Here is a 14,516-nt window from a genome sequence, read left to right as displayed (position 1 = left end):
CCAAGGACCCGTATTTTCGCCAGTATTTACGGACAGTAAAAAATATGTTTGTGTGCATGAGGCCTAAGAGGTATTGCAGGAGAATTTCTAATCTTCCTTTATCCCCAGAGACGGAGTCAGACTTTGTGACCCGGCTGCACCAGTACCTGCTGAAGAAGGCTAGTGAGGACGGCTCTTATGGTGAGTTGATAAAACTGGACGTATAAATCCTCTGTACTAAACTTGTGTGTTCAGTGAAGCCTCTATATCTCTAGAAACCAACAAGGATGATCTTCTACATAAATGCTAAAGTCATATTTTTGTCATGTGAAAGGATTTAATCCCTACATTAATGGATTCAGTATACATTGTAGAATAGATCTACAGAATAGCAGACAAAATGAATGTGGCCGGCAGTTACAAAACCACACAGTGAGGCTGCTTCCTGCATACGGCTGCACTATTTCTTTGTGGGCATGGGGCTGTGATCCTTCTGGTGGGCATGTTAGGTTTTGGTATACTTGTGCTTCTATAAAGCAGCCAATCTAAATCCTGGATTTTAAAAAGAATGGTCTATCCTTCGGAAATGCCATCAATATTAGATCAGTGTGGGTCTGACTGTTTGAAGGGGCCACTGCACTCATTTATTTGAATGGGACAATGCTGCGATAACTCGCACTGCCGCTACGCAAGCAACGGCGTGTGAAAGCACGAACAAAAATGAAACCTATGTAAACAATGAAGAGGCTACAGCACTCGTAAAACAGCTGACTGGAGGGGGTGCTCAGTTGGCCCCCACTGATGTAATATTAATGGCCTAGCCTAAGGATAGGCCATTAATTGTGAAATCCTGGATAACCTCTTTAACCCCTTCCTGACATTCGCCGTGTATATGCGGTGGAGGTCAAGTGGGGGCATATAGAGTAGGCCCACGGGCTAAGCACAATCCATAGAACGAGCGGGTCAGCAGGAATGTAACAGCCGATACTCCAGTGTAAGGAGTGGGATCCTGCTCGTTTAACCCCATAGATGCCGCGGACAAAAGGACTAAGCCACAACGTTGCATCGCCGAACCGTAATCGCACCAGCCTTCATGTAGCCAGCCTCGGCACCATTTCATAAAGCTGATGACGCTGGGAAGCATCTGCTGGAAGAGCAGGCATTGACTCGGGCCCCTTGTTGTTCCAATGATGGTTCATTACACATTAATGCCTGCTTTATCCAACCAAAACTGCAGAAGTCACTAAATATTCTTACAAGTGCACAGGAGTCTCGGTAATTGTGTGCTGTTCTCGTGTGCTGTTGACCTAGCGCTGCTGATTATACTCCTACAGGAACTGAAAATAGAACGGTGTGTTCCCAGCAAAACAGAAAATACGCCTTGTCATGTGTTGTTTCTTCTTTGTAATTGTGCAAGCTGTTTAAAATGAATGGTGTTTGTTTGGTCCGTTTCTTATTCAGAGAGTTGTCGGCTGTATTAATTAGAAAATGACACGCCAAGATCATGCTTTACCTACATGTAAGAAATACACATCTATGTGCCATTTGTAGACCCACTGTTTATGTCAATGCCATTTACCTTTACTGGATTGCTAATGAGTGGACTTAATAGAAGAAAATCCCCAAATAAACGACTCGCGTGTCCTGTTTTAATCGTTTCACTGCCAAGGACCTATGTGATACATCATCCTTTAAACCCTTGACGAGACTCGAGTAGAAAAGCCAGAGCTTAGATTTAAGTATCATATTAAAGCGACCCTCATGTCTCAGGACCAAATTATAGATGCGATGGGGTATATGGAGTACGATTACCTGGTGTCCTCCAGTTTTACCCTTCTGCCATGGATCCGCCATTTTAGGGTCCCCTCTGTGTTGTCTCAAAATGGCTGCAGTGCTTCTGAGACTGAGTCTAAGACACTCCCTCTGTTCACGGATTGGAGGGAACTGCTCACGTGAGCAGTTCTCTGGCCAATCCGAGAACAGTGGGAGTGTCTCGGACTCGTAGTCTAAGAAGTGCTGTGGCCATTTTCGGACATCACAGAGGGGACCCTAAAACGGCAGACCCACGGCAGAGGGGCGCAACTTGAGGGCATCTGATATTATTAGTCCATATACACTTACATTTAAAATGTTGTCGCTTTAAAGCCCAGAATCTTAGCTTTCAAGGTAGGTACCATGATACCCCCCCATAACAAATCTCTAGGTGCAACATCTGGGGAACAGCACTCGTTTGAAGTTGGGGAGCAGCATGACTTTTTACAGCTTGTGTGTAAAAAGCTGGATGGCAAATGTGACAGGTGTATAGTTTCTAAAAATATGTGGGGTATAATATATTTTTTTTAAATAGTATAATTAGAGGGGTTACATGGGGACTGGACAGTATTAGCAGTGTACTCACTGCAGTATGTCCGTACACTCGCTAATATACATTCCTGTCCCCCGTTGCGCTGATTGAGATTTTAATAGATATTTATAGCGCTGGCGGGGGACCAGATGTCTAGTGGCACAATCTTCCTTCATGACGACACGACTCTTCGTCTTGCGACCGGCCCTGCTGTACTACTGCTTGTACATAGTGTACAGCTGGGCCGGTCACATGATGAAGTGTCGTGTCGTCATGAAAGAGTATTTCTGAGCCACCACCAGCGATATAAAAATCTATTAAAATCTCATAATCTGCGAGACGGGGGACCTGAATGTATTAGCAGTGTACTGACATGCTGCAGGGAGTACACTGCTAATCATTTTCGGTCCCCACATAACCTCTTTAGTTGTAAAAATGTTAAAAGTATGAAAATGATCTTGGAAGCGAAATGGTTAACCCCTTCCCGCCGGATCACGTGTATATATACGTCATTAAAATCGGTGGCTTACCGCCTTTTCACGTAAATGTACGTCATGGAGATGAAGCTGGCTCAGGAGCTGAGCCAGCGACATCACCGCCGGGTGACAGCTGTATGTTACAGCTGGCACCCTAAGGTATCGGCCAGGACCGGAGCTAGCCTCCGATCCGACCGATTAACCCCTCACATGCTGCGTTCAATAGAGATCGCAGCATGTGAGGAGTTTATAGCCACCGGCACCCATGCAACGTGATCGCTGGGTTGCCGGTGGCTGCAAAGGCGATCGGAGGGCTAATGCTTACCTCCCGATCAGCCTGTAACGGAATCCTCCTATGCCCCGTCGTCGGCGGGGCCCAGGAGGCTTCCGGTAACATCGGCAAGATGGCGCCGGCTCAGCTTCCGGCTCAAAAGCTGAGCCGGCGTCATCAGCAGTGGGTGTCCGCTGTATGTAACAGCGGACACCCCGATCTATCGCCAGGAACCGGAGCTAGCTCCGATTCCTGGCATTAACCCCTTCGATGCAGCGATCCATTGTGATCGCTGCATCCTAGAGGTTTGTAGAAAATCGGCAGCCTTGCCATGCGATGGCAAGGCTGGCGACTGCTACCATGGCAACAGGAGCCCTAACAATGGACTCCTGTCTGCCATTACGTAAGCTGATTAGGCCCCGCCCAGAGGCGGAGCCTGATCGGCTTGCTGTCAGTGAACAACTGACAGTTCCAATACATGGCACTACATAGGTAGTGCCATGTATTGGAACATCAAACAAACAGTTGGACATTCAAGTCCCCTAGTGGGACTAAAGAAAAGTGTAAAAAAAGTAAAAATAAAAGTTGGAAAACATACAATAAAAGTTTCAAATAATAACACAAAACACAATCGCCCTTTTTCCCTTATCAAGTCATTTATTATTGAAAAAAATAATAAAGCCATACATATTTGGTATCGCAGCGACCGTAACGACCTGAACTATAAAAATATTATGTTATTTATCCAGCGCAGTGAACGCCGTAAAAAAACAACTCAAAAACACTGCCATAATTACTGTTTTTTTTGGTCACTGTCTTCCAAAAATTGAAATAAAAAGTGATCAAAAAAGTCGCATGTATCCAAAAATACCGAGTAAAAGTACCGATAAAATCTATACCTCGTCTCGCAAAAAACAAACCCTCATACAGCTCCATCGATGAAAAAATGTAAAAGTTATGGCTCTCGCAACATTGCGACAGAAGAAATACATTCTCTTTCCAAAAGTAATTTTATTGTGCAAAAAGTTATAAAAAAGTTCTATAAATTTGGTATCGCCGGAATCGTACTGACCCGCAGAATAAAGGTAACATGTAGTTTATAACGTACGGTGAACGGTGTATATAAAAAAAAAAGTGGCACAAGCTGGGCACGACATATTTGACACTGAATTGGCATATCTAGGGAACATTTTAATTTGTACCTTCCGCAGCGCAATCATTTATGGAAAAGACACGTGGGGTGAAAATGCTCACTACACCTCTTAATAAATGCCTTGAGGGGTGCAGTTTCCAAAATGGGGTCACTTCTCAGGGGTTTCTTTTATTATTTCACATCAAAGCCTCTGCAATTGTGAACCAATACTTTATAAGTCGCCAAATTAGGCCTCAATTTTACATGGTACTCTTTCACTCCTGAGCCTTGTCGAATGTCCAGGCAAAAGATTAGGGCCACATGTAGGGTGATTCTAAAACAGGGAAACACCGCATAATAATTGAGAGCTGTCTTGTTATGGTGGCACAAGCCGGGCACCACATATTGGCGTATCTAAGGAAAAATTCCCATTTTCATTCTCCCACATCATGTGCACACGAATTTCTGCAAAACACCTGTGGGGTTAACATGCTCACTACACCCCTAGGTGAATACCTTGAGGGTGTTGTTTCCAAAATGGGGTCACTTCTGGGGGGGATCCACTGTTTTGGTCCCACAGGGACTTTGCAAATGCAACATAGCGACCAGAAACCAAATGCAGCAAAATCTGTACACCAAAAGCAAATGGCGCTCCTTCCCTTCTGAGCCCTGCCGTGTGCCCAAACAGCATTTTACGACCACGTGTGGGGTATTGCCGTACTCCAGAGAAGTTGCTTTACAAGCGTTGGGGTTCTTTTTTTCCTTTATTTGTTGAGAAAATTAAAAATTTGGAGCTAAAGCTACGTCTTATTGAAGAAAAAGGATTTTTTTTATTTTCACTGCCCAATTCTAATAAAATCTATGAAACACCTGTGGGGGCAAAATGCTCACTACACCCCTAGATGGATTCCTCAAGGGGTGTAGTTTTCTCAATGGAGTCACTTTTTTGGCCTTTTCACTGTTTTGGTACCTCAGGGGCTTTGCAAATGCGACATGGCCTGCGCAAACCATTCCAGCTAAATTTGAGCTCCAAAAGCCAAATGGCGCTCTTTCCCTTCTAAGCTCCGCCGTGTGTCCAAACATCCGTTTATAACCACATTTGGGGTATTGTTTTACTCGGGAGAAATTGCTTTACAAATGTTGTGGTGCTTTTTCTCCTTTAGTCCTCGTGGAAATTAGAAAAAATTAGCTAAACCTACATAATCTTTGAAAGAATGACGATTTTTATTTTCACGGCCTACTTCCAATAATTTCTGCAAAAAACCTGCGGGGTAAAAATGCTCACTATACCCCTAGATAATTTCCTCAAGGGGTGTAGTTTCCCAAATGGGGTCACTTTTGGTGGATTTCCACTGTTTTGGCACCGAAAGAACCCTTCAAACCTGACATGGTGCCTAAAATATTTTCTAATAAAAAGGAGGCCCAATATCCACTGGGTGCTCCTTTGCTTCTGAGGCCGGTGCTTCAGTCCATTACCACACTAGGGCCACATGTGGGATATTTCTAAAAACTGCAGAATCTGGGCAATAAATATTGAGTTGCGTTTCTCTGGTAAAAACTTCTGTGTTACAAAAAAAATAGAATAAAAATGAATTTCTGCAAAAAAAAATGAAATTTGAAAATTTCACCTCTACGTTGCTTTAATTCCTGTGAAACGTTTAAAGGGTTAAGAAACTTTCTAAATGCTGTTTTGAATACTTTGAGGGGTGAAGATTTTAAAATGGGGTGACTTTTTGGCGGTTTCTAACATATAAGGCCCTAAAAGCCGCTTCACAACTGAACTGGCCCCTGTAAAAATAGCCTTTTGAAATTTTCTTGAAAATGTGAGAAATTGCTGCTAAAGTTCAAAGCCTTGTAACGTCCTAGAAAAATAAAAGGATGTTCAAAAAATGATGCCAATCTAAAGTAGACATATGGGGGATGTTAATTAGCAACAATTTTGAGTGGTATAACTGCCTGTCTTACAAGCAGATACATTTACATTTAGAAAAATGCTAATTTTTGCAATTTTTCACCAAATTTTGGTGTTTTTCACTGGTAAATATTGAATTTATCGACCACATTTTTCCACTATCATAAAGTCCAATGTGTCACGAGAAAACAATCTCAGAATCGCTTTGATAGGTAAAAGCGTTCCGGAGTTATTACCACAAAGTGAAATATGTCAGATTTGAAAAAATGGGTCTGGTCCTGAAGGCCAAAATGAGCTTGGTCCTGAAGGGGTTAAACAAAAAACTAAATAAATAAATCCCTACTCGAAGGCCCCATGCACACGACCGTATAAATACGGGTCCGTTGTCATCCGTATTCCACCGAATTTACGGACCCGTAAAAAAAGGGGTCTAGAAATGTCACATGATCACTCAGACGCCATTTTTTCTGCTTCTCTTTATTCAAAAATGTAACTCCCGCCTAGCTATGCTCCCGTAATTATGGGAGCCCCAGACTTCTTACGGCCTGAAATAGGACATGTTCTATATTTTTCAACGGCCCCTGCACCTTCCCGTACGCAAACGGGAAGGTACCCGTGGCCTATAGAAGTCTATGGGCCCGTAATTATTGGCGTTTTTACGGTCGTGTGCATGGGGCCTAACACTGGAAAACAACAAGTTGCTGGGAGAAGAAAGGCCACCCCCTCCCCTCCAGCAAGCGTAGTGATAAAGATTCTGGAGATTTAACAGTGTAGCTGCAGGCGCAAGGCTCGGTTACAATGATTTATACAGAAATAGCAATAACTACCTAAAAAGTGTGAGGAGCAGGGAGCTCGTGAGCAACTGATGGAGATGGACGCACAACTCTTGGGCAGAAATATAAAAGACGAACCATTACAAAGCTTTTTTTTTTTACCCTTGAACTTGTCACTACCCGGTTTCTCACCTCTCTAATTGCAATTAGGAAGAAATGTGATCTATTCAATCACGATGCTAAACCAGGCCTCCCGTGCAAGAGTCCGCGTAACCCTCCATGTCTGGCTCTGAGCAGCTCAGTAACTATGGCCTCTTGCAGAATTTGATTCCATCAGGTCCGGTTACAATGAGACGCCACATTACTTTTTCCTCTATCTTTTCTTGATCTTTCCCCCTTAGGACTTCTCTACTACTTTAGCTGATACTGCGCAATGCACATGGTTTCAACTCTCCCAATAAAAATCTAAGGTGCTTCACTATGAGGGTATGTTCACACGCAGTGTTTTCAGGCGTATTTCGGGGCTTTTACGCCTCGAAAAACGCCTGAAAAAAACGGAAGTTGAACACCTACAAACATTGCCCTTTGAAATCAATGGAAAAACAGCATTTAGCTCATACGGGGCGTCTTTTTACGCCGCTGTTTTAAAAAACGGAGCGTAAAAAGAAGTTCATGTCACTTTTTGAGGCGTTTTTTAAGCTGATTTTCCATTGAACACGATGAAAAACGTCTCAAAAGAAACTCCAAATTAAAAGAAGCTTCATTTTCAGCTTCAAAAACGCCTGAAAATCAGAGGCGGTTTTCTCAGAAATCCGCTCCGTATTTTCAGCCGTTTTTTGTTAAGCGTGTGAACATACCCTGAGGGTTTGCTTACACAGGTATATTCTCCATACCTCTGCATACACCAACCATAGGCTCCCACGTTGAAGAAATGTATACCAAGTGGTATACGCATCATTGTGGGACGACTCTACTTCTAATCGCAGTTGACTATGATTTTCAATGTAGCTAAAAAAAAAGGGTATGCCGGCACATAACCGCTAGATGAATGCCAGAAGGACACTATTTTGGGTCAATGGGAGACTATGACCACTGTGGGTGTTTTACACTTTTAAATAATGTTTCATCCCATGGAGTGTGCTGTGCATTTTGTGCTGTTTTTATCTCTGGCATTTATGCCCTGATTTTTCTCATTGTCCTCAGTGTTGGGGGAGGGGGGGGGGTGTGTGTCTAATATTTTCAGTAGGAAACACTTCTGCAAACACTTTGTTTTAAGCTTCTTTAGAGCATGTATGAAAACCAACAACCGCATCAAATGCCGCAGTATCTTCTATGTGGTAGTTGATGCATTTATCACCCATATTGGGTGTCCCTGTGTGAACTCTGCCTTAGTGCTCCACTTGTCACAAACACAATCGCATGCATTGACAATATCACACTTCTGCTTCAGAAAGCATGAAGAGAACTGGCGAGGATTCCCAGAACAGAAATTAGGATGACTGTTGATGAGTAACGCTGCATACATTAAGTGGCGAGTACTTAACGCTGTCTGTTTTCTCTCAGAATGTGCAGAGCATTCCCTGGCTGCCTGCGCTGTCAGAACATTCATAGATCTCGGGGTAAGTATCCATGGAACTTGCTGTTTATCACCTCCTCCTTCATCTAGACTATTTCTGATCACAAGACGCACTGAACATTATTACCAGTACTCGGTGGTCCCTCCAGATTGATGTGGTTTTCCATTCGTTTACCTACAGTTCCTAGTGTTTCTTTCTGCTGTTTGCTATCTAGGTCTTCTGACACTTCTCTAATAATTAAAGGGAACCTGTATTTGACATTATGCTGCCCTTATGGTAGAGCAGCATAATGTAATGACAGACATGCTGATTTCCGCGGTCTGTCACTCATTTGTTTAAACGGGTTCTCTGGGAAATAAAGAAAATGAAATAATACATTGCTAGAAGTAAATTCCTAAATACCTTTGATTATTTATGAGCACTTGTCTAGGGGGGGGTAATTATTAGGTTAATGTCCACTGTCACATTAGCAAACACAAAACTTTTGCTAAATTGGGAAACCCACGCAGCAGGATAGGTTGTGTCAGTATATAGTGCTCGAGACTGGCGTAAGACCTCCTTCCTACTCTGGCTGTCAGTCATCAGGGATGTAAACACGCTGTCAGACAAGAGAATGACCTATTGTATATACACCTATAACAGCCGACACTCATCTCAGTTGTCTCTGCCTCAGAGTCTATCCAGGCCTGGAGCGCCCAAAAACACTGAAGTAAGGCAGAGGGGCTGAGCAGTGTGAGGAAGCGGTTACTGGGCGCGCTCCGTTCCTGGATAGGTTCTGAGGCACAAAGAGACAACTGAGATGAGTGTCGGCTGTTATAGGTGTATATCCAATAGGTTGTTCTCTACACTGACTGCGTGTTCACGTCCCTGGTTACGGACAGCCCGAGCAGGAAGGAGGGCTAATGCTGGTCTCGATTTCTATGTCCTCATGTAACCTGTCCTGCTGCTGGTCTTCCCCAATGTAGAACGGCCGCCAATTTTAATTACCTTAAAGCGGTTGTGCCACAAAACACATGTATCCCCTATACACAGGATAGGAGATACATGTGTGATCGGTAGGGGTTCGATCGATGGGACCCCCAGCGATAAGGAGAATGGGGGTACTGAAAGTCCCACATGAGAAGCTTGGGACTTGTCTAGCTTGTGTGTCCTGCAGCTCCATAGAAATGAATGGAACACTGGTCACGTGACTGGCACTCCATTTATTTCTATGGAGATGCCGAACACAGAACCCGGAAGTCTCAAGCTTCTCATGGAGCACTTCAGGGGACTTTCGGTTCCCCGTTCTTCGTATCGCTGGGGGTCCAAGTGGTCGGACCCCCAGCGATCACACATGTATCCCCTATCCTGTGGATAGGGGATACATGTGTTTTGTGGGACAAACCCTTTAACGATTAGCCTCTAGACGAGATAAGCGTTCAGAAACAATTGAAGGTATTCATGAGTTTACCTTTAGTAAGGTATTTTTTAATTATCTTTATTTCCCGGAGAACCCCTTTCTGAGAACTTACCTGCAGAGCCCGGGCAACCCTGCCAGAGATGAGTCCGGCATATTCATGAGCTGCCACAAGCACTGCTGTAATCAGCAGTGAAGCTATGAATCCAGCACTGGGCTGAGAACACTTACTAGAAGCTGCAGCAGCGTCTGTGTCTTTCTCTGCCTCTTTCTCACTCTGCTCCCTCTTTCCGTCTTCTCTTGAGGAGATGGATTTAGCAGTAAATTCAGAGTGAGTGAGGCGGAAGGAGCCTGATAAGTAGAGAAAATGCCTCTTTCTCTACTTTAGATATATTACAAAGTTTATTATATTCGCTTATACAATTGATTTATGCAAAGTTTGTTGAAAAATTAGTGGTCCTGCTTCGTGTACACTATTGTGTGCATTTGGGGCCATAATAGAGAACCATGTTATTTGGATTTTAAAGGTTTATTTCATCACCGACCACCCTTTTATAATGGGAGCTGCAGCAGCAATCAACATATCGCTGTAGGTTTTACTCCAGAAAACAGATGATCTTGCAAGAGAAAGCCATAACCAGTCAGATACTTTGGCTGCAGAGTAAATGTAGTATTACATGATGGCCATTCAGATGGACGGTTCAAGTCCACCAGAGCGAGAGCCGATGCTTGTTAGCAGCTCTCTGCTCTGGTTCATAGAGACGGGTCCAGAGAAAGGGACCCCCCCCCTCCCCCCCAATAAGGCATATGAGTACGGGTTGTCATATCCGGGTTATGTAGGTGTGAGGTCTTAAGGTAGATGAGCTGCGGAATTGTTTACAATGCCCTAAAGATGTTTTGGCTATTAAGAGGTTGAACTTGATGGTCATTCCTCTAATGTAGAGTCATTTTCTGTATGTAAATGATGTGGTGACCACGTTTGGCACCCATTCTCTGCTGACTAGATAACGGCACAATGTACACAATGTTCTCTGGGTTTGCAGGTGTTGGAGTGTTCACCGAGCGGTCATGGATCAATTCTTCACCTCTCAAAGACCTTTCTAATGGAGGAAAACTGCAAGAAACTGGCGTCATTCATCCAACAGTTTATATACAGACGATAAACAGTAGAGACTTATTCATGAACACTGAAGAGACGTCTGAACAAACCACAGGGTTGGAAAGTGAATATTTATGTAAAACATGCTTGGCAGTTATTACATACATCATTTTGAAAGTCACCGTGTATTTAGGTTGGTTAGTTTCCTTCTTGGATTTTTCGCACTTGATTTAAAAACTTAACTTAGGGAAAACTAGAATTTGTGTAAGAGATTTGCTTTGTTGGCTGGACAGACTTTGAGTTCAGGGTCGCAGCAGGAATGTCTCTTCTACTATAGAACATGTGATTTACTTATTATTAAACCTGAGTGCTGAACGCTGCAGTATCCATCCCTCTGTTGTCATGTCCAGATCTTCACACCACAGGATTACTAATCACTCCCAGCTCATCAATTTCACATTCAACCACATCGCCTGCCTGAAAAATAACAGCAAAGCAACAGCTGGTTAAGAAGACACATTCAGTCCATTTCTAAGCGTGTGCGATGATGATAAGAAGGCTGTAGGCTACATCATATAGAAGCAATCTGGCCCAGTCCATATCTGTATTTTTCAAATTGTTGGACCCATAGATCCTTTATCGGTTAATATTCTATTTGCAGGTTGTGAGCATCATGTCATTTAATAGCAGACTAAGGCCTCATGCACATGACCGTATTTTTGTCCACCCGTAAATACTGGCGTAAATACGGGTCCGGTGTCACCCGTATTCCACCCGTATTTACGGGCACGTTTTTGGCTGCAAAATTGCACTGCACTAATCGGCAGCCCCTTCTCTCTATCAGTGCAGGATAGAGAGAAGGGATAGCCCTTTCCGTAATAAAAGTAAAAGAAATTCATACTTACCCGGCCGTTGTCTTGGTGACGCGTCCCTCTCTTGACATTCAGCCCGACCTCCCTGGATGACGCGGCAGTCCATGTGACCGCTGCAGCCTGTGATTGGCTGCAGCGGTCACATGGGCTGTAACGTCATCCCAGGAGGCCGGACTGGAGGAAGAATAAGGGAGTTCTAGGTAAGTATGAACGTCTTTTTTTTCCTTTTACAGCTTTATCTATATTGTGATCGGTAGCCACTGTCCAGGGTGCTGAAACAGTTACTGCCGATCGTTTAACTCTTTCAGCACCCTGGACAGTGACTATTTACTGACGTCGCCTAGCAACGCTCCCGTAATTACGGGTGCACACACGTAGTCACCCGTAATTACGGGAGCCCCATAGACTTCTATGGGCCTGCCCGTGCCATAATTACGGCCTGAAATAGGACATGTTCTATCTTTTTCAACGGCACGGGCACCTTCCTGTAAGCATACGGGGAGGTACCCGTGGCCAATAGAAGTCTATGGGCACGTAATTACGGGAGTTTTTACGGTCGTGTGCATGGGGCCTAACTTGGAAGAAAGCAATGCTGTTAAGTCTCCTGACTACTCAGATTAAGAAATGATCTGGTTAACACTCACACCCAAAACATACAATTGGCCATTAGTAACTTTAAAAGGTAGAGCAATAATCAGTTTTAGTAATTATTTCCTTAAATCAACTTCTCTGTAAGTAAAGCGTGACAACCAATAGGGCTGCACTTCCTGTTGACCCTCTTGCAAAAATGTCCACCACAAAAAAACTGAAAAATGGTAATCACTCTATAAATAAAATATAATTATCAACCTGGCCACCGCTTCTAATTAACCTTTCTGATTTAAAGAGGCTCGGTCACCAGATTATAAATGCCCTATCTCCTGCTTAGTCTGATCGGCGCTGGAATGTAGATAACAGTGTTTTTTATTTTGAAAAACGATCATTTTTTAGGAAGTTATGAGCAATTTTAGATTTATGCGAATTAGTTTCTTAAAGACCAACTGGGCGTGTTTTTACTTTTGACCAACTGGGTGTTGTACAGAGGAGTGTATGACGCTGACCAATCAGTGACCAATCAGCTTCATACACTTCTCCTTGTTCCAGCTCAGCTTCTGTCACTGCACAATCACACTGTAAAAATGAGAAGTGTATGACACTGATTAGTCACTGATTAGTCAGCGTCATACACTTCTTTACAACACACACTTGGTCAAAAGTAAAAACACGCCCAGTTGGTCTTTAAGAAACTAATTCGCATAAATCTAAAATTGCTCATAACTTCCTCAAAAATGATTGTTTTTCAAAATAAAAAGCACTGTTATCTACATTACAGCGCTGATCAGACTATGTAGGAGATAGGGCACTTATAATCTGGTGACAGAGCCTCTTTAAAGTGAAATGGTCAGCAACTTTATGCTGCCTTCACTGAGGGCAGCATAAAGTAGTGACTCACACATTGATTTCAGCGGCCTCTCACTTACAATATGTGGGAATGTTACGTGATTGTGGTGAACGTTGCATTTTAAACGTTGCAGTGCGATGCGAGCGCTGTGAGGAAGGAGTCCAGCGCTCCCCCACCTAGCCACCGCTGACTGACTGCTTTTCCCTATTGCTCTGTATAGGAGAAAGCTAGCATCAGCGGCAGGCGTGGCTGCTCATAAGTATGCTGGACTCCTTTCTCACAGCGCTCGCATCGCGCTGAAACATTTTAAAATACAAGTTCACCACAATTACGCAACACTCCCACATGAAAGACAGACCGCTGAATTCAACGTGTCAGTCACTACTGCTGATAGTTTTAGCGGGTACACGTAAGGCTAAAATTACATGTAATTTGGGCACATATAACATTCTCAAAGACTTGTTTTAGCCAGATGTACGGCAAAAGAATGTACTTTTGGCATATGTTTGACCAGTATACATTTGTTTAAAGGGGTATTCCGGTTCCATAACATATTTGCGAAGTAATCGCTCGATGTGTTGGGTAATAAACTGTATCAAGTTTTTCACTCTCCTTTTCGTGTCCTTTATCACTCCCGTAATCTCCCATATGCTGTTCCAGACTGGCTATGTGCGTTCACCATGAACTTTGTTTACATATTGGTTCCGAGCAGAGCGTCGTGACTCACAAATCTGCAGGATCACCGCTTGTCAAGATGGTAAGATCGTTTTGAAAGCGTAACACAGGACAACTACGGGTTGGTTAGAGTTGGCTAAATGCGCATGCACAGATTAGATAAGAACAGTGACCTAATGAACATGGGCAACCTGGGAGAGCAAAGCTAGTACAGGGCCTTACATGGGGAAATGGAAAGTAAAGACGCATGGGGGGGCTGGTAAGCTGCTTATTTTGGTAGATAAGCGCAGATAAAAGTTACTTACACACTCCTCAACATTGAAATTGCAACACCAAAAAGTGCAAGCCGTAAGAATATGCAAATCGAGAAAGCAGGTGTTGCTAAGATCTGCAAATGATCAAACTTTCAAGCACCTAGCACCAATCTGGCATGTGGTAGGGGCATGAAAACCAGATTGAGAGAAAAGTTTTTTAGACACACAAAACCTCAACCGGATCAAGTGGTGTGGGATGATTGTGCGATGCCTCCTGATAGTCGACGTGCCGGTTATGGGCACTTACCGCAAACT

General features: G+C 43.5%; 2 protein-coding genes across 5 annotated transcripts in view; one reads left to right on the top strand and one right to left on the bottom strand.

The window, feature by feature from the left end:
- Positions 1-12,755, top strand: part of LOC142749936 (glycerol-3-phosphate acyltransferase 2, mitochondrial-like) — a 161,064-nt gene extending 148,309 nt beyond the window's left edge. For 2 of the 3 annotated variants that reach the window (XM_075858551.1, XM_075858553.1), the window contains exons 20-22: positions 109-180; positions 8,451-8,506; positions 10,904-12,755. In XM_075858551.1, the coding sequence (XP_075714666.1) occupies positions 109-180; positions 8,451-8,506; positions 10,904-11,023 (248 nt within the window). In that variant the 3' untranslated portion in view covers positions 11,024-12,755. Of the gene's footprint in view, positions 1-108; positions 181-8,450; positions 8,507-10,903 lie in introns of those variants that run through there. The other variant, XR_012882510.1, reaches the window with a different exon arrangement.
- LOC142749937 (oxaloacetate tautomerase fahd2, mitochondrial-like) overlaps positions 11,077-14,516 on the bottom strand; it is a 31,685-nt gene continuing 28,245 nt past the window's right edge. For both annotated transcript variants that reach the window (XM_075858554.1, XM_075858555.1), the window contains exon 8: positions 11,077-11,436. In XM_075858554.1, the coding sequence (XP_075714669.1) occupies positions 11,374-11,436 (63 nt within the window). In that variant the 3' untranslated portion in view covers positions 11,077-11,373. The remainder of the gene's footprint in view (positions 11,437-14,516) is intronic.

This window comes from Rhinoderma darwinii, chromosome 3 (assembly GCF_050947455.1).
Source record: "Rhinoderma darwinii isolate aRhiDar2 chromosome 3, aRhiDar2.hap1, whole genome shotgun sequence".
In the NCBI taxonomy this organism is placed as follows: domain Eukaryota; kingdom Metazoa; phylum Chordata; class Amphibia; order Anura; family Rhinodermatidae; genus Rhinoderma; species Rhinoderma darwinii.
The sequence above is the reverse complement of the archived record's forward strand: the minus strand, read 5'-3'. Positions and strand labels throughout refer to the sequence as shown.